General features: G+C 44.6%; 1 protein-coding gene across 1 annotated transcript; it reads right to left on the bottom strand.

The window, feature by feature from the left end:
- Positions 1 to 1,096: 1,096 nt before the first annotated feature.
- Positions 1,097 to 19,875, bottom strand: LOC139568000 (mitoferrin-2-like). Its single transcript, XM_071389659.1, has 4 exons — positions 19,247 to 19,875; positions 11,148 to 11,376; positions 10,868 to 10,924; positions 1,097 to 5,387 (listed from the first exon to the last, which is right to left on the bottom strand). The coding sequence occupies exons 1-4, from the start codon at positions 19,589 to 19,591 to the stop codon at positions 4,804 to 4,806; spliced, it is 1,215 nt and encodes a 404-aa protein (XP_071245760.1). The 5' UTR covers positions 19,592 to 19,875; the 3' UTR covers positions 1,097 to 4,803.
- Between the last annotated feature and the right edge of the window lie 88 nt (positions 19,876 to 19,963).

Below are 19,963 nucleotides of genomic sequence, written 5' to 3'. Positions count from 1 at the left end.
ACATACAAGTAACTGCCAAAATAAAGGAAACAATATTATGAAGTGTGTTAATAGGGCGTTGGGCCACCATGAGCCATCAGAACATCTTAAATGCACCTTGGCATAGATTCTACAAGTGTCTGGACCTACGTTGCAGGGACACGACAGTTCTTCCACCAGAAATACTATCATTTGGTGTTTTGTTGATGGTGGTGGAAAATGCTGTCTCAGAATCTCTCAAGAATCTCCCATAAGTATTGAATTGGGTTGAAATCTGGTGAATGACACACACACACACACTTACTTTAAATCACCTATGCTCCTTTGAGACCCCTGTTTCAAATCACTAAAATCTCTTCTAGTCATGGCAGACAAAATAATGGTCAACTGGGCAGTTTTCTACATGACCCTAAGCATGATGGGATGTTAATTGCTTAATTAACTCATATATTCACTTTCTATCTCTCATGTACTCAAAATGTTTCCTTTATTTGGTCAGTTACCTGTATATCTCAATAGCTGGATATCATAGGGGTGCTGATACAGCTGACACACGCCATATTATCAAACTTAATTATGACGGATGTTATTTACACACCATCCACTCAAGGCTATGATGATGTGAGTTATTATCCTGCGTCCCAAATGACCCTGCAGAGTGCACTACTTTTGACTAGAGCCATATAGGCCCTGGTCAAAAGTAGTGCACTAAATAGGGAATAGGGTGCAATTTGGGCTGAAGCCATTGTCTGTGTGTTTCATCTGCCACCAGCTGCATCACTGATGAAGAGGGTTTAGATTTTCTTCCCACATTAAAAACACCACTGACACACAATTCATCAAACTATGGACAGGGCTGTATAGGCTGGCTACAGCTGAGGTTATTCTTGAAAATATAGGCCTACGCACACGGGCAGACAGACAGACAGATGACACAGGGTTTGTGAGGAGGGGTAGGGATGGAAGAGGGGTAAGGATTGAGAGTTAGGGACGAGCAATACCAGCCACCTTAGTATACAAAGTGCAGCTGTAACATGCACTTTTCCAGTGTTTTACGGTTAAAATAACAGACATTTCTTACAGAACATTTTCACGAAAAAAGAGACAGGACACATTGTCATGGATCATTTCTCTCCAGCACATGGGGGCAGCAGTCCCAAGAGAAGACCCTGCTTCTGCGAGGCGCTGCCCGTTAGCGACTATTTATTTACAATTCACAAAATAATACAGGAAGAAGTTTCTCTTTCACTACAGATCAATCCTCTTTTCTAGCTTTTCATCACATCAAATTCACCCATCCCCCGTTCTTTCAGTCTTTGGTTTCCACTCCCAAACATGGCATACGGCAGGAAACACACATTCTACATTCAGTTATCTTTTCTCTCACCAACTCCTTTAAAGGGGAAGTTCAGTATTTTAGGAGCTAGCGGTGGCTAAAGTTGACTGAATTTTGTAGTGGTTGTTTAAAAAACCCTGAAGCATTGATACGTTTCTTCTGGCCCATAGACTACTTTCAGGATGAGGAACCATCTGACAAAGTTGTAAAATAGTGAACTTCCCCTTTAAGTTAACATATTCAAAACATTGTTCGCTACTTGTGTATTCAGTATGTTGTAGTATGTTGTTTCTACCTATATGTTCTATAGGGTGCCGTTCTGGGTGGCAGTTGGTTAGTCTATATGAGGGGGATATCCTGCCAAGTAATCTATTACAAGGATCCAAAATTCCCCTAACTTCCCCAAAATTCCAAGTTTTCAACAGGTCATTGGGGATTCAGGATGCCCAGCTTTTTTCCTAATGATTACAGGAACATTTCTGGATAAACTGAGAATTTTGAAAAGTTCCCAGAATTTTCCAACCATAATATGAAGGAACCTATATATTAAATCTTCACTTATCAGGTCGGTTCCAGAACACTTGTCTGAAACTCTACTAATTTACAGGTAGAATGAGTTCATCTAGGATAGAGTATTCCTATTCACACATGTTCTTTCCTGTAATAATATGGCTTCAGAAATGAAGGTTAGGGTCCAGTAGGACTTTGTATTTGTGCGTTTGACTCATGGCGGCTGATTCGAAGGCCGTGTGTACGTAGTAAATGTTGCTAAAAGTTACCATAGGATAAGTAACTACATGTAAGTAAGTTACTATTTAAATGATTAGTTACCATAGGATAAGTAAATACATGTATGTAAGTTACTATTTAAATGATTAGTCACCACACATAACTGTAAATGACTATAAGTGCTAGAAAGCGGTGCGTGGTCAGAAGGTTCCGTCCCAAATGGCACCCTATTCCCTATATAGTGCACTACTTTTGACCAGATCCATATGAGCTGTGATCAGAAGTAGTACACTATATAGGGGCCAAGATGCCATTTGGGACACTACACGCACTCTCAAGGGAAAGGTCTTCTTCTCCCTGTAAGTAGTGCACTATACAGGGAATAGGGTGCCATCTGAAACAAAGCCCATAACTCTCAACAGTCTGGTAGACTGGAGGTGTAGTACACCCTCCTACCATCCTCAGAGGTTCTGTCCCAAAAGGCACATTATTCTCTATATGGTGTCCTAGCACTTTGCACTCAATGTTCTAGCGCTTTGCACTCAATGTTCTAGCGCTTTGCACTCAATGTTCTAGCGCTTTGCACTCAATGTTCTAGCGCTTTGCACTCAATGTTCTAGCGCTTTGCACTCAATGTTCTAGCGCTTTGTACTCCTATTTTATTTATTTCTCTCTTCCTCATTCAGTCAGTCACATCCACACACAGTCAACACCACTGCCTTGATCAACTCCAATGTGTTAAGTTGAACATTTCAAGTCAAAATACTCATATTCCTCAATGTATATGTACAGGCGGAGAAATAAGTTAACACAAGCCAAGTCACTATCTCAAAGATGGAAAAGGCCGTTATTGTTTTAAATTGCATGAAACAATTTCTGGTGAATTTACTTCCCATTTCAGAATGCTAGACGTTAATCTAAATATAGTCCAGTGGTAGTAGTGACTATAGATATATCCTTAATGCTGAATCCACTGACTCCAGTCATCACCCAATACAGATGTCTTCACTTGGTCTACGTCCCCATGACCTCACCTTCCTCCCAAAGTGTGCCCTTGTTCACTTCCCTTCACTGATTTAAAAGGAAATGACTGGTATAAGAAATATGGTGGAAACTGACTGGCCCATGCCTCCACCAACCCAATGCTATTAGATTTGTGGGAAGTAGTGAACGAGTGCACATTTGCAGGAGAAAGTAGATATTATTGGGACTCTTTTAGATCTGTCCATAAAGCCAATGGAGGATGAGACTCATAGCCCCCTAGTGGCTATAGTAGGGAAATGCAGAAATATAATTCTAATAATATAGACAGTAACCGGACAGTTTATTAGGTACATCAGCTCATTTACCAAAATGGATGGCTCCTACAGCCAGTGAGTAACGTGGCTGTGGCTTGCTATATAAAGCAGGCAGACAGGCATTCAGTTACTGTTCCATTGAAAGTTAGAATGGGCAAAACGAGTGACCTAAGCGACGTTGAGCGTGGTATGATTGTTGGTGCCAGGTATGATTGTTGGTGCCAGGTATGATTGTTGGTGCCAGGTACTCCAGATCCAGAATCTCATCAACGTCTGCCCTCCTGGGCTTTTCACACACGACAGTCTAGGGTTTACCGAGAATGGCACGACAAACAAAAACCGTCCAGTCAGTGGCAGTCCCGGGGGAAAACATCTCGTTGATGAGAGGTCAAAGGAGAACGGCTAGAGTGGTGCAAGGTAACAGTCTGGCCACAAACAGACAGATAACGGAGCAGTACAACAGTGGTACAAGGTAACAGTCGGGCCACAAACAGACAGATAACGGAGCAGTACAACAGTGGTGTGCAGAACATCATCTCAGAACACACAACTTGTCGGTTCTTGTCACAGATGGGCTATTGCAGCAGACGACCACACCGGGTTCCACTCCTATCAGCTAAAAACAACAGGAAGCAGCTCCAGTGGGCACACAATCACCAACACTGGACAATTGAGGAATGGAACAACATCGCCTGGTCTGACAAATCCCGGTTCCTGTTGCGTCAAGCTGATGCAGAGTCATAATTTGGCGTATGCAGCATGAGTCCATGGACTCATCCTGCCTGGTGTCAACGGTACAGGCCGGTGGCGGTGGTGTACTGGTGGGGAAAGTTTCCTGCCACACCTTAGGTCCCTTGATACCAATTGAGAAAATAACGTTTCCGACACTTTGTAGAATCCATGCCCCAAAGAATTCAGGCTGTTCTGGAGGCAAAGGGAGTCCGACCCGGTACTAGATGGGTGTACCTAATAAACTGGCCAGTGAGTGTATATTTGATTTAAAGTGCCATGTACAGTATGCCTATAATAAACTATGTGAAAGATGGGGACTTGTTCTCCTATGTGAGGGGATAAGAGGAGGTCAGGTATAGATGGGACACAGCTTTTGGCAACAAAAAACTTTTGCTAACCCTTACACTTTTCCTTACCTTAACCTAATTCTCCTAAACTGCTACGTCAATTCTCCTAACCTGCTGCGTAAGTTCTAAACCTGCTGTGTAAGGTGAATTTTGACAAAAGCTGTATCTCTTCTAGTCAAAAACACTAGGGGGAGGGGCTTTTATTTCCTGGTTAGTTTAGAAGGTCAGAGGTCAAATGGTCAGAGGTGGGGTTACTGTGGGGTGGTTATAGAGTTAGATAGAGGGGGAACTTGGCCCAAAGATAGGAGCTGAGCTCTCTAGTACATCTCTATGGGGGTGGGTTCCTTGGGGGACATTTTGAGTGAAGGTCGTCCCTCCCTCTCTACTTCTCTCCGTCTCGGTGGTGCAGCCTTCTCTCGTACTGGCGCTTGGTGATGACGTATTTGAAGAACTCGTAGACGGACCAGCTGATGGCGGTGGAGGGCATCTGATAGATGATCCTGGCCTGGACGCCCTTAAAGAACGCCGCCCCGCCCCCCATCCTGTACACAGTCCGGAACGCCTCCCCTAACCCCGAGATGCGGCGCCCCCCAGTGGCCGACGCCGTCCCTACACTCGCTCCAACCTCCAGCGCTCCTGGGACCTCGGCATGGACCGCTAGGGCCTCCTGGGTGTTGAGGAGGGTCTTACAGACGTCCAGCGGGGTGGTGGCGGCGGCGGCAATGGCCCCGGCAAGCGCCCCGGAGATGACGTGAGAGGAGGGGTTGTACTGTCTGTGGGGGTTTAGCAGCTCCTGGAGGTACTCGTAGGTCATGAAGTGGAGAGCCTGGAAGGGGACGTTCATGGTCAGCTGCGTTGTGTAGGAGCGGTAGAAGGCCCCGGGGCCCTCGCGCCTCCAGATGGAGCCCATGCAGTCAGACACGCCGCGGTACGGGGAGTTGTACATCTGCATACGCTGCTTCACCACTAGGGGGGAGAGAAAGAGAGTTTAGAAAGAAAAAGGAACAGATGTTGAAAACACACTGGAGCTTTTAAAGTACACAACCAGACAGAGAGGAAGTTCAGCCTAGAGGAGGAAAGGGAGGAAGGTCAGCCTAGAGGAGGAAAGGGAGGGAGGAGAGGAAGTTCAGCCTAGAGGAGGAAAAGGGAGAGGAGAGGAAGTTCAGCCTAGAAGAAATGGAAGAGGAAGGTCAGCCTAGAGGAGGAAAGGGAGAGGAAGTTCAGCCTAGAGGAGGAAAAGGGAGAGGAAGTTCAGCCTAGAAGAAACGGAAGAGGGAAGGTCAGCCTAGAGGAAAAGGGAGAGGAAGTTCAGCCTAGAGGAGGAAAAGGGAGAGGAAGGTCAGCCTAGAGGAAACGGAAGAGGAAGGTCAGCCTAGAGGAAAAGGGAGAGGAAGTTCAGCCTAGAGGAGGAAAAGGGAGAGGAGAGGAAGTTCAGCCTAGAAGAAACGGAAGAGGAAGGTCAGCCTAGAGGAAAAGGGAGAGGAAGAAAGAACAGGTGATGGGAGGACAGAGAAGAAAATAATAGTTGAAAGGAAAAGAGTACCACATCTAGTCAAAACAGAGATATTAGGCTTTTAATGAGGGATACAGTTGAGACACACCATCAAGGGATTCCCCACTGCAGCCAATCAGAATGAGATGAAACCAGTCTCTAAAGGAAACACTACTTAGGAAAGTAAAAGGAAATGGGGCTTAATGGAATTCAGAACACCAGAAAGTTCAAAGCGTCCAATCCCGTCCCTAGTGACCCAGCCGGTGGACCAATGGCACAGCTGGCTGGCACACCTGGGCCTGGTCAGGTTGCTATGGAAACACCAATCACCATGGCCAGATGTGTGTGAGCCAGCGGATGTTAATGCTATACACTTGAGGGAGCAGGATGTAAACACACACCTGCAAACCGGTCGACTAATGACACTCACAGATGTGGGTTCCGATGCCCCTTTAGTTAGATGATGCTAACCCTCAACACTGATCTAAGGCCAGTTTTACTTTTCCTGCCCTAAAGGTCAAGGATAGGATATGACTAATGTAAGCTGATCCTATATCTGTGCCTACTAGCAACTTCTACCCAGGTGCTGCTCCTAATGGGCACCCCCAGTCCAGTCTCAGAGCTCCCCCTAGTGTCCTGTAGCAGTATATAAAGAGTTGTGGGGAGGTGCTGTACATATTCAGACAGAGAAGGGATTACTGTTCTATTAATGTATCAGGGAGTCTGACGCTGCAGATATCTACAGTGTTTATCAGGTGACATCACTGTAGTGTGTACATACACACACACACACACACACACACACACACACACACACACACACACACGGTCGCATTTAGCTCTCAGAACTCCGCATTTTCAAAACCCACACCATCAAAAACTCTGCGTCTTAAACCATTTCACCTGTGTTTTATATCAAAAGTCTGTGTTTTTTTTGCTTTAATAGAGCGTGCAACTCTAGTTTTTCATCACACAAAATACATAACTGCAACACATTCGACAGAAAATCGCTTTCATCAGATGACAGACAGAAGTGCAATGTTATTTGGCTAGCAGCATATAAGTAAATGAGCTAACAATTTAAAAAAAATGTGCTTTGATATATTTCTGTTTATCATCAACCAGGTTTCCATCCAACCTTTTAATGTCGGATAAAACATTTCATGACAGGCCTGTTGGAAAGAGCACTAACTTCCCAAACGTTGATAAAACACGCTAGACAAGGTGGAATCTTTGTGTCTGTAAAATGACTTCTGCCAGAAATGGTGATGGAAACACTTAGGTGCAAATATTGATATAATAACCATCATATTGAAGTAAAGTTGGAGTCACGTGATGACATGTGTGGTCCTCTCAATAAGACTCGTTAGGAAAGCATGCCGTTTATTAGGCTACAGATGAAATAAGTGATGAACTTCACAGGGTGGGGAAAGTGCACAGTGATGAGCTTGATGCTCCTTTTCAATATTTTATTTAACCTTTATTTTATCAGAGTCATACTGAGACCAAGGTCTGTTTTGTGCCTTGAATGACAGAAAAAAAACACATGAATATAAATACAAAATGCAAGTAGAAAGAACAACATGGTCATAAAAAACAAACACATTCATCATTAATTAGGTTTCAATCAGCTTTCTGAATGGACCTAGAGGCACCAGAACATCACATTCATCATTAATTAGGTTTCAATCAGCTTTCTGAATGGACCTAGAGGCACCAGAACATCACATTCATCATTAATTAGGTTTCAATCAGCTTTCTGAATGGACCTAGAGGCACCAGAACATCACATTCATCATTAATTAGGTTTCAATCAGCTTTCTGAATGGACCTAGAGGCACCAGAACATCACATTCATCATTAATTAGGTTTCAATCAGCTTTCTGAATGGACCTAGAGGCACCAGAACATCACATTCATCATTAATTAGGTTTCAATCAGCTTTCTGAATGGACCTAGAGGCACCAGAACATCACATTCATCATTAATTAGGTTTCAATCAGCTTTCTGAATGGACCTAGAGGCACCAGAACATCACATTCATCATTAATTAGGTTTCAATCAGCTTTCTGAATGGACCTAGAGGCACCAGAACATCACATTCATCATTAATTAGGTTTCAATCAGCTTTCTGAATGGACCTAGAGGCACCAGAACATCACATTCATCATTAATTAGGTTTCAATCAGCTTTCTGAATGGACCTAGAGGCACCAGAACATCACATTCATCATTAATTAGGTTTCAATCAGCTTTCTGAATGGACCTAGAGGCACCAGAACATCACATTCATCATTAATTAGGTTTCAATCAGCTTTCTGAATGGACCTAGAGGCACCAGAACATCACATTCAACAACATTTTTACCTCATTTGTGGAACAAACTAAAAGCTGATTTACATAACTCTGTAGAGACCAAAGGAATTTCCAGAGTTAACCATCCCTGAGACTGGGTGTGGTAACAAGCATGTCTAAAGTTTAGTGAAGATGTTAGGTACAGCGGGGACTTTTTGTAAAAGGGCTTTAGAAATGAATAAACATAGCAATGTATCAACCTACGCGACATCAGAAGAATGCAGCGATGAGCACTAAAATTGTCACCCGTAATAAAGCGCAGTGCGCCATGACAAACTGCATCTAACGGCTTCAATGAAGTGGCAGCTACGTTCATACAGATGATGTCGCCATAGGCTACGACCGATAGGAACTTCAACTGAATAACCTGCTTTCTGCTATTTAGCGAGAGGCAGGACCTATTTCTAAAGAAGACCATTTTTATTCTCAGATTTTTTACTATCAATATTCTTTTTAAAAGACAGCTTTCATCTATCCAGATGCCCAGATATTTGTAAGCAGGGACGCAATCAATAAGGACACCATCCAAAATACATGCTTAAATCAGAGCTATTTTTATATATGTGCTCCAGAGAACAACATGTGCTTAGTTTGACCTGCATTCAATACTAATTTCAGGTCAATAAAGTTTCTGTAATACAATGAAGGCATACTGTAGTTCAGAGAGTACCTGGTCAACCGTGGGGGAAATGGCATAAACAACTGTATTAAACAGTAAAAAGTACAGGACCCAGAATCGACCCCTGCGGGACACCTTTTGTAATATTCAGGAAACCTGATACACATGGAGTTCCATCTGTTAAGTAATTTTTAAACCAGTTACATGCAGGCTGGTCTAGGCCAATTGAGGAAAGCCTCCGAGTGATCAACAGTATCGAAAGGTCAATGAAGATGTCAATGTTGCCTTTTAGCCATCGAGTTAACCACATCAAGGAGGGATGCAGGAGAGAGAGTGCTATGACCTGGTCTAAAACTGATGTACATTTAGAATACATTTCAAAGATAAGAAAGATCTTAGCTGAGAATGAATCAAGGATTCTAATAGTTTAGCAAGACAGTTCTGAAATAGCGCAATTATTATTTAGGTGACAAGGACATACTGGCGGGTCTTATTCTGGTGACATGATGATCGATGCTTGGCTGCTCCGAGTATCCATAGCAACGGCTCAGCTTGGGCTGCTCTACTCAATGCAGAGACATGAGATAGCAGTTAGCTGTTAGCTACTTTTCCTCACTCAATAATCCTTGAGTTTTATCGGAGTATAATTATTTTCTGTCAAATAATCCCTCCTGTTTTATATTTGGTGATGAAACACTTGTGACAGATATCACTGAACTACGCAGCAGAGCCCGAGCAAATGCCTCCGCTTCAAAATGTTAGTGATGGATTTAATGATCCCGAGCCCTGCCCGTACCCTAGTTATTGATGAACAGGCCCTACTCGACCCTAACGTCGGGACCCGTCGGGCCCGGGCCTGGTAACAGAGCTCTAATGTAAGCTCTACCCACCCTGTATCTGCCAGCTGTTGGCTGGAGCGGACGTGCCAAGACCAGAGTGGACACATTCGCAATGTAACGACACAATGGTTTTGACAAAACCATCAGTAGAGTTGAAAATGCGATGGAAACCCATTTAACTTGGCTTTTTTTAACTGCAAAGGTAATTTTTATGTACACTACGTAAATCAGGCACAGCCTTTAATCCGCAACAAGTCAATTTGATGGAAACATCTCTGGTGGGAAAATGTGCCTATTGTTTTTATGCAGATTTTAGAATATTCACATGAAAATGTGTCGCCAGTTGGAGGGAAATCTATCTAGTGAAAGAATGTAGCAGCTACATTTCCAAAGGTTTTGCTTAAAGTTAATCTTGCATTTTAACTTTCTACCGGAGAAAAATGACACCTGAGGAAATGACCGGAGAATGGTATCCTACACATGAGTCAGAGCGCTGTCTGGTGATCCAATGACAAGAGACGATATATTATTTCATCAGAGCGCTGTCTGGTGAACCAATGACAAGAGACGATATATTATTTCATCAGAGCGCTGTCTGGTGATCCAAAGACAAGAGATGATATATTATTTAAATCAGAGAAGTACAGCTGCAGCATGAAACAACTCCTTTTACATTCATGATTTGGAGCAGAATTTACAATAAGCAATTTAGATCTGCGTTTGCAAAACGCAGCAAGATATTTATTTAGTGTTTTATCTTCCCTTTTCTGCATGAAAAACAAAGAATCCTGCATTAACCTGACCCCTGCACACACACAGTACCCAAACACACAGTATGCACAAACACACAGTACGCACACACACACAACGCACAAACACAGTACGCACAAACAGTACGCACACACACAAAGTATGCACGCACACACACAAAGTATGCACACACACACACAAAGTATGCACACACACACAAAGTATGCACACACACACAAAGTATGCACACACACACACAAAGTATGCACGCAAGCACAAAGTATGCACGCACGCACACACACACACAAAGTATGCATGCACGCACACACAAAGTATGCTCGCACAAAGTATGCACGCACACACACACAAAGTACGCACACACACAGTTTTACCTTCTGCTGGGTTCATGATTGCATCATGGAGTACAGTGGCCATGCAGCCTGCCATTCCTGTTAGAAAGAGACAGCAGAGAGGGTAGAGAGATAGTTGGTTACCAGTGCAGTAAGCCAAAAACACACAGCAGTGGATGCTGCAACTTTCCTTCATACTTTTCCTTAATCTGTCGGTCTCTCAGTGACCGTTGGTCAAATTAGCAACATTGCTAATAGCTCTAAGGTACAGTATGTTCGCACATGTCAATGTCTCAGTGAATGTGTGGCTGTGACACTGTACCATTAGCAAAGTGGCTGTTCGCTCCCGGGTGGACCACGTTGCTGAGTGAGAACTTGAGTTTCTCATAACAGGCAAAGTACAGAGCATGGGCTGGCCCCGCCCCTATCGCCATGACATTCAGTCCCCTCACAGGTCGCCACACCCCCTCGGTACGCACGATCTGACGTAGCGCGTCCATCACGTTACGGTAACGCGCCCCCGGCTCGGGCTGCAGGCTCTGCATCCGCGTCTGGAGAGAGAGAGAGGGAGGGAAGACAAGGAGGGATAAAGGGGGGAGGAGAGGGACAGAAAGAATGTAGAAGAGGGGGCGGGAGAAATGAGGGGAAAGGGCATCAATGCATAGTCAATCAACTCTTTCAACGTTCAGCTAATTAGTGGGTCAACTGATATGTGAAAAGTAAGAGTGCAGTCACAGTGCAGTCCACCAGGTCCAATACAGTAGACGTTTCTCTGTAGAGCCTATCAGTATGTTCGTGTTTACTGGCTCAAAGTCAGCTAGGTAGGTAGACGCATCACAATGCCAAGACATAATAAATAGGCGTGAAGCTACTGGGTTCCACCCTTCCTCTGTCAACAGGGCACCAGTCACTGTGTCACAACAGAATAATGCTCTGTGTAGGAAGGATTGAGCAATAACCAAACTTATGAGATTGCGTCAAGAGTAGAATAGCCTCCTTTATCCAATCACAGAGGACACCAAGACGGAAGGGTGGGGAAATGACTTCTGGAGAGCAGGGATGGAAATTCCCACTCATGACTACACACACTTCTGGGAAACGGAAAGTCAGAATGAATGTGGAGAAAAAGTGTTTTGTTGTCATATATATATATATATTTTTTTTTACACAAGGCTCTAAAAGACTGCCCCAACTTCCATTGTTTCTAAAGTGGTTTCAAGTGTTTGTTTTTTTGCAACGACAGATAGCCCAGGCCTTACATTTTAAAGGCCATTTCTGCACCTCACCAATTCTCAGAACCAATACAACAGTGTTAGATAGACCTCAACACCAGTCTGTCCTTGGCATCCCCCTCCAACCCATGTTACTAGAAACACGGAGCTAACAGTCAACACCATTTCTACACAATTAAACGTACTACCATGTTTATTTCCATTTTACTGTCCTGTTCGTTTTCACATGCGGCGCCATCTACGCCCTGCGGAAGTTGCAGTGCACACACACACACACACGCTATGTTTGTGTTGAGTCTACAGCAACAATGGTACACTTTCATCCCCCACTCCTCTCCTCTTCAGGAAATGGAAACATCAGAACGCACCCGGTTGCATAACATTCATTTGACCAGACTTAGCATTACCATGGTATAGACAGACACCTGAGAGTCCGGCTTCAGGGGGAAATGAAAGCATAGGGGTTAACCTAACACAGCTGAATCCCCTGGGAAAGTCCCCCCTTTCTGAATTATTTCTTGCCCTCTCACTTTCCCGTCCTCGTCTCTCTCGTCCTTCTCGTCTCTCCATTATAATGAGAAGCCCTAGGATGTGCAGCCCAGTCAGGCCACAGCCCGAGCAGCAACCGCGTGACACCAGAGTACAGTACACAGGATGGGGAAACCAGCTCAACATATTAGTGGTCTTCTCTCCTGTATGAGAAAGGTTGTATCCCAAATGTCACCCTGTTGCATAGCCTACATTTCACTACCTCTGACTGGAGACCTACTGGAAGGGCCTTGGTCAAGTAGAGCACTATAGAAGGAATATGGTGCCATTTGGGATGCAAAAAAAAATATGTTTGGCCTCGTCTTGTGAGGAAAGTCACGGTCGTCTTGTGAGGAAAGTCACGGTCGTCGTGTGAGGAGAGTCGCGGTCGTCGTGTGAGGAGAGTCGCGGTCGTCGTGTGAGGAGAGTCGCGGTCGTCTTGTGAGGAGAGTCGCGGTCGTCTTGTGAGGAGAGTCGCGGTCGTCTTGTGAGGAGAGTCGCGGTCGTCGTGTGAGGAGAGTCGCGGTCGTCGTGTGAGGAGAGTCGCGGTCGTCGTGTGAGGAAAGTCACGGTCGTCTTGTGAGGAAAGTCACGGTCGTCTTGTGAGGAAGGTCACGGTCGTCGTGTGAGGAAAGTCACGGTCGTCGTGTGAGGAAAGTCACGGTCGTCTTGTGAGGAGAGTCACGGTCGTCTTGTGAGGAGAGTCACGGTCGTCGTGTGAGGAAGGTCACGGTCGTCGTGTGAGGAAGGTCACGGTCGTCGTGTGAGGAGAGTCACGGTCGTCTTGTGAGGAGAGTCACGGTCGTCTTGTGAGGAGAGTCACGGTCGTCTTGTGAGGAGAGTCACGGTCGTCTTGTGAGGAGAGTCACGGTCGTCTTGTGAGGAGAGTCACGGTCGTCGTGTGAGGAGAGTCACGGTCGTCGTGTGAGGAAGGTCACGGTCGTCGTGTGAGGAAGGTCACGGTCGTCGTGTGAGGAAGGTCACGGTCGTCGTGTGAGGAAAGTCACGGTCGTCGTGTGAGGAAAGTCACGGTCGTCGTGTGAGGAAAGTCACGGTCGTCGTGTGAGGAAAGTCACGGTCGTCGTGTGAGGAAAGTCACGGTCGTCGTGTGAGGAAAGTCACGGTCGTCGTGTGAGGAAAGTCACGGTCGTCGTGTGAGGAAAGTCACGGTCGTCGTGTGAGGAAGGTCACGGTCGTCGTGTGAGGAAGGTCACGGTCGTCGTGTGAGGAAGGTCACGGTCGTCGTGTGAGGAAAGTCACGGTCGTCGTGTGAGGAAAGTCACGGTCGTCGTGTGAGGAAAGTCACGGTCGTCGTGTGAGGAAAGTCACGGTCGTCGTGTGAGGAAAGTCACGGTCGTCGTGTGAGGAAGGTCACGGTCGTCGTGTGAGGAAGGTCACGGTCGTCGTGTGAGGAAGGTCACGGTCGTCGTGTGAGGAAAGTCACGGTCGTCGTGTGAGGAAAGTCACGGTCGTCGTGTGAGGAAAGTCACGGTCGTCGTGTGAGGAAAGTCACGGTCGTCGTGTGAGGAAAGTCACGGTCGTCTTGTGAGGAGAGTCACGGTCGTCTTGTGAGGAAAGTCGCGGTCGTCGTGCCTGCCACTGACACTTCCTGTTGGTTTATACTCAACTCAAGAGCTCATGGTTGTTATAACGCTCGTCGTCATGGTTGTTATAACGCTCGTCGTCATGGTTGTTATAACGCTCGTCGTCATGGTTGTTATAACGCTCGTCGTCATGGTTGTTATAACGCTCGTCGTCATGGTTGTTATAACGCTCGTCGTCATGGTTGTTATAACGCTCGTCGTCATGGTTGTTATAACGCTCGTCGTCATGGTTTGCTGTCAAGTGTTTTGGGGCTTTGATCATCATGGCTTGGCAACTGCCATTCCTCTTCGTTGTCACAGTGACCTCAATATAAACGGTCTTATCAGATCCAATACCACATTTAGAAGCTACTAGCATCGTCCATTAATTCAAACCAAGAATGATTCTTATTGTTAATCACTTAAAGGTCTAGTGTGATCATGCCTCAAACTGGCAGTGCATTACAGTATCTCTCTATTGGCAGCTTTCTGAAATAGTTTCTGTACTGTGGCTGAATGGGCCTAACTGGAAATCATGCAACTACACCGATGATGCCAGGCTCAGGTCAACCGGCGCTACAGCACCCACAGGCTGGCGTTTTAGCACCCAAAGGCCGGCATTACAGCACCCACAGGCCAACTGGTACGGTGCCAAGCTAGATAACAGGCCAGACCTGTCTTCTAGCTAAAGGGCAGGCCCTTTAGAAGTCCTGGGTCATATTCAACAGGAACAAAACGGACGGGCAGTGGAGAGAAACTGCTCCTCAGCTCAGAACAGGGTGTGTGTGTCCTAAATGGCACCCACAGGCCAGTGTTACAGCACCCTGTACCCTGAATAGTGCACTACTTTTGACCAGAGCCCTATGGCACTACAAAAGGAATACGCTGCCACTTGCGACACAGAGAGACAGTGACACACCTTGTAAAAGGTCCCAGCAGCAACGAGGAAATGGTTATTTTGAAAATCTATGGAGGAAACAGCGAGAGAGAGAGGAAGGAAGGAGCGCCAACGCAAGTTCCTTTATTTAACCACGAGTGACGTCTGTCAGAGCACCGTTTCAACAAGGCAGGACTCCGGGCTAGGAAAATAAACCAGATCAAATGAGGAAGCAGTAGACTCTAACTGGCCCATGACCACCATTATCAGCCTCACAACAACCCAATGAGTTGAGACATTTCCCTAGTAAATAAGTGACAGGAAAGTGTGCAACAGTCACGATTGATTCTGAAAAGGTCAGAACAGTGAAAATACAGTGCCTTGCCTTCAGACAGTATTCACACCTCTTGACTATTTCCACATTTTGTTGTACTACAGCCTCAACTTAAATTGGATTCAAATGTTGATTGTGTGTCACTGGCCTACACACACACACACAATATCCCATAATGTAAAAGTGGAAATATTTTTGAAAAGTTTACAAATGACTCAAAAATGAAATGCTGAAATGTCAAGTCAGTAAGTATTCAGACCCTTTGTTATGGCAAGACACAATACGTTAAGGAGTAAACATGTGCTTAAGTCACATAATAAAGTTACATGGACTTAAACAATGTGCAATAATAGTGTTTAACGTGATTTCTGAAAGACTACCTAGTCTCTGTACCCCACACATACAGGTAAGGTCCCTCAGTCAAGCAGTGAATTTCAAACACTGATTCAACTACAAAGACCAGGGAGGTTTTCCAATGCCTCGCAAAGAAGGGCACCTATTGGTAGATGGGTAAAAAAAAAAAGCAGACATTGAATATCCCTTTGAGCATGGTGAAGTTATTAATTATAATTTGGATGGTGTATCAATACACCCAGTCACTAGAAAGAAACTTCCTTCTCAGTTGCCGGAGACAAAGGAAACCGCTCAGGGATTTAACCATGAGGCCAACGGTGACTTTAAAACAGGTGCAGAGTTTAACGGCTGTGATAGAAGAAAACTGAAGATGGATCAACAAACTTGTTGTTACTCCACAATACTAACCTAAATGACAGCGTGAAAAGAACGATGCCTGTACAGAATAAAAAATAATCCAAAACATGCATCCTGTTTACAATAAGGCACTAAAGTAAAACTACAAAAAAAATGTGGCAATGAAATTAACTGTGTGTCCATAATATAAAGCGTTAAGTTTGGGGCAAATCCATCACAACACATCCCGCACTGAGTACCACTTAATATTTTCAAGCATGGTGGTGGCTACATCATGTTATGGGTATCCTTGTTATCAGCAAGGAATAGGGAGTTTTTGGGGGGGATAAAACTAAAGCTGAATAGAGCTAAGCACAAGCAAAAACCTATAGGAAAACCCAGTTCAGTCTGCTTTCCAACAGACACAGAGACAAAGTCACCTTTCAGCAGGACAATAACCTAAAACACAAGGCCAAATATACACTGGAGTTGCTTACCAAGATGATAAAAAAAATGTTCCTGAGTGGCCTAGTTACAGTTCACTTAAAAGTCATCTTGAAAATGTACAGCAAGTCTTGAAAATGGCTGTCTAGCAATGATAAACAACCAACTTGACTGAGACGGATTTTTTTTTTTTAATAACACATGCTCTTAGAGATTTACCAAGAAAGACACACAGCTATAATTACAGCCAAAGGTCATTCTAACATTTATTGACTCAGTGCTGTGAATACTTATGTAAATTAGATATTTATGCATTTCATTTTCAATAAATTTGCAAACATTTCTAAGAACATGTTTCACGTTGTCAACATGGGCTATCGTGTGTAGATGGGTGAGAATAAAATAATTAAATCAATTTTGAATTCAGTCTGTAACAAAACAAAATGTGGAATAAGCCAAGGGGGGGCTACAAATCTTTCACCATGAATAACTGCCTTAAGGCAAGACTGCCCAGGGCCAAAAGCAGAGACCATGGTACACAGTGGTAGTATGGGACAGTGGTATTCTAGACCAAAGGGTATGTATGGGTGTACCATGGTTGTACAGGACAGGGGTATTCTATACCAAAGGGTATGTATGGGTGTACCATGGTTGTACAGGACAGGGGTATTCTAGACCAAAGGGTATGTATGGGTGTACCATGGTTGTACAGGACAGGGGTATTCTAGACCAAAGGGTATGTATGGGTGTTCCATGGTTGTATAGGACAGGGGTATTCTAGACCAAAGGGTATGTATGGGTGTACCATGGTTGTACAGGACAGGGGTGGAAGCTTGAAGCCCGTGGAAGTCAGACTCTTACAGGATTCTTTATTAAAGGGCCAGCGCAGTCAAAATATTTTGTTTCCCTGTGTTTTATATCATATTGTACAGCAGCTGATGAAACTAACACCATAAAAAACGAAGTTATTTCATGACAGATGCTGGTTGAAAATACAATCTAGCATTAGAATGTACAATACCAGAGGCCACCAAAGTAGCATACAACTTTTTCTATTTGGCTGGCTACTTCCTGTTCTTTCTGAAAACACTAGGTATTCTAGACCAAAGGGTATGTGTGTATCATGATAGTATGGGGCAGGATTAGAAGGTAACAGAGGTTATAGGTGTTCAGCTGAGGTTCTCATTCTCACCCTACAACCTATTAATCTGTCCAGGTGGTGAGAGGTCAGGGGTGAGGACAGCCAACAGGTGCCAAACCCTGTTTAAACTCAAACTAGTTGGATCAGTCAGTGGCTGGACAAAGTTCAGATACACAACCTAGCTATGCAAATATGCATAGGATGAACCAAAACTCCATGTTGAGTTGAGAATCAATGGTATCCATTCTATAAAATAGCTATATTTATCTGCAGTTCTGTTTCAGTGAACCCTCCAGTGGTAATTGTAATATTCATATGTGTAAACATACTGAATTGTAATTGGATGCATTTTACCGCCATATCATACTGTGCTATGATTGGTTAAGACCACCCAAATGGTTAGGTGATGGTCAGTTTGAACCTGGTTGGCGATATGTGAACATGCCAGTTATAGCTAGCTAATAAAGAGCTACGTTAAGAAATATCCTGTAGTACTGCATTTTATTATTTTGTACAAAGTGTGCAAAACAAGACAGTAATAACTCAAGTAAAAGCTTCTAATCATGTGCAACAACATCAGCCCAACTGACATCAGTGAGTAGACAGAGGAGTCTATTGAGTATCTCCAATCCAGGGCCTTGTGACCAACATACACTTTAACCAACACTAACCAAATACTTTCACTTCTCCTCGAGGATTATGAAACAAAGTGGTGATTATGCAGTGATCTAGCCTAGCTCGCTACAAATATGGATTTGATGACAACCATAACAACTGTATGTGCCTTTATAGTATTAGCTAGTGTTGCTGCTCCAAAACAAACCTGTGTCATATAGTTAGATAGACAAGCTTCAATGCATTATAGTTGGGAGACTAGGGATGCATACAGTGTGAGGCAAGTGTGTACAACTAACTAGGCCCTACATAGGTACATAAGAGCACTTCGTGTGATACTTGGTTAGGTAGCTAACGTTTCATTACACACTTCTCAATATACATATTTGTGACGTAACCTGGCTGGCTCCTGTCGTGTGCTAGCGCGCTGTCGGTCAGCTAACATTAGGAAGTTAGCTAGCGCGGGTAATGATTAACCTTGGTTTAAAAGTACGACTACATTGAAAAAGAACAAACGAGCAGCCTAGATCATTATTTTGCGACATGTCACTTTCACCGTCGCTAGTTAGCAACCTACTCGAGCTCAGGCTTGGGCCTACCAACGGAATTTATGTCAACAACGGCTGAGATTCTGAATAACACGATTTGCTAACAAACATAACTAACTTAGTTAGCAATTTAAACAACTGATGGTGGCTCCTCTGACAACGTACATGTCACTGGGGAATGTGTATATGTGTTATTTTAGCAACACTTGTGTGCAGACGTGATGTATCTACATAATTAGTTAGCTAACTATTCCTCCCCTCTTTCCATTCTGGAATAATTGTGAACAGCTAAGTTAGCCCCAGACACCGGTAACTGACGTTACAAGCTTAGTTACACAATAGCAATCAAGCGCCTGGCTAAAGGCTAATTTTTCATGTTGACTTTGTCATTAAGTAATTCGTTTTTTTATTTAACCTTTGTTCTTTTACCTTAACACAGTCGATGGGATACATTAGGCAGTGTTCCATGATGCCAGCCACGGCGCCGGCTAACATGTGTGTACTGGTGGCTACACCCTGGGGGAGCCCCTCGTAGTCTATTTCGGTCTCCGTAGCAGCCACCGTGGGCTCTGGGGCTGCTCGGAGTTGCAACACCGCAGTAAAGTCCGGTTCCGCTGTTATCCGTGGCGGTGACAGACCACCAACAAACCCCTCCGTAGCATCCAAAATCCTCCCGCCGAGCCATCGAATGTCTGCCCCTGCAGCTCCAGCAGTAACCCCGGCATCGACGCTTGGTGTGTCCACCCGCCTGGACACGAAACCATTCGCTTCCATGCAGAGACGATATAGTAAAGTCCAAGTTGCGCGGTTATTCCTCGGTGTCTCCTCTTCTCAAAGTCGACACTTTCGCCGCCAATCTCTTGAGGGTTGTCGAGGGTAGCTCCAGCGGATGACGGGCCCCACCAGACCGACACTGTGGCTCAAGGGGAGGCTAAAGTCGGCAAGGGGAATAATGCACTTGGCGGACTGGAGAGGGCTTGTCAGTGAGTCACGCCGGAAACGGTTACATGATTGTGTATTTCACCAGTCAATCCTAATGAAATATGGAATGAATCCCAGCGATTGGCTGATTTGCCGTGTAATTATTCATAAAATAAGGCGGGAATAGACCAAAGGGGAGGGATGTGGAAGGCTGGCAATGGTGTG

Source organism: Salvelinus alpinus, chromosome 2, assembly GCF_045679555.1.
Source record: "Salvelinus alpinus chromosome 2, SLU_Salpinus.1, whole genome shotgun sequence".
Classification (NCBI taxonomy): Eukaryota; Metazoa; Chordata; class Actinopteri; order Salmoniformes; family Salmonidae; genus Salvelinus; species Salvelinus alpinus.
This window is presented reverse-complemented; position numbering and strand designations above follow the sequence as displayed.

What these genes read in the sequence shown, in the direction of transcription:
- LOC139568000 (XM_071389659.1), bottom strand. Translation starts at nt 19,591, where the DNA reads ATGGAAGCGAATGGTTTCGTGTCCAGGCGGGTGGACACACCAAGCGTC. An exon ending in ATCCCATCGACTGTGTTAAG is followed by an intron (nt 11,377 to 19,246) that starts GTAAAAGAACAA and finishes CTCTCTCTCCAG; the next exon opens with ACGCGGATGCAGAGCCTGCA. An exon ending in GAACAGCCACTTTGCTAATG is followed by an intron (nt 10,925 to 11,147) that starts GTACAGTGTCAC and finishes TCTTTCTAACAG; the next exon opens with GAATGGCAGGCTGCATGGCC.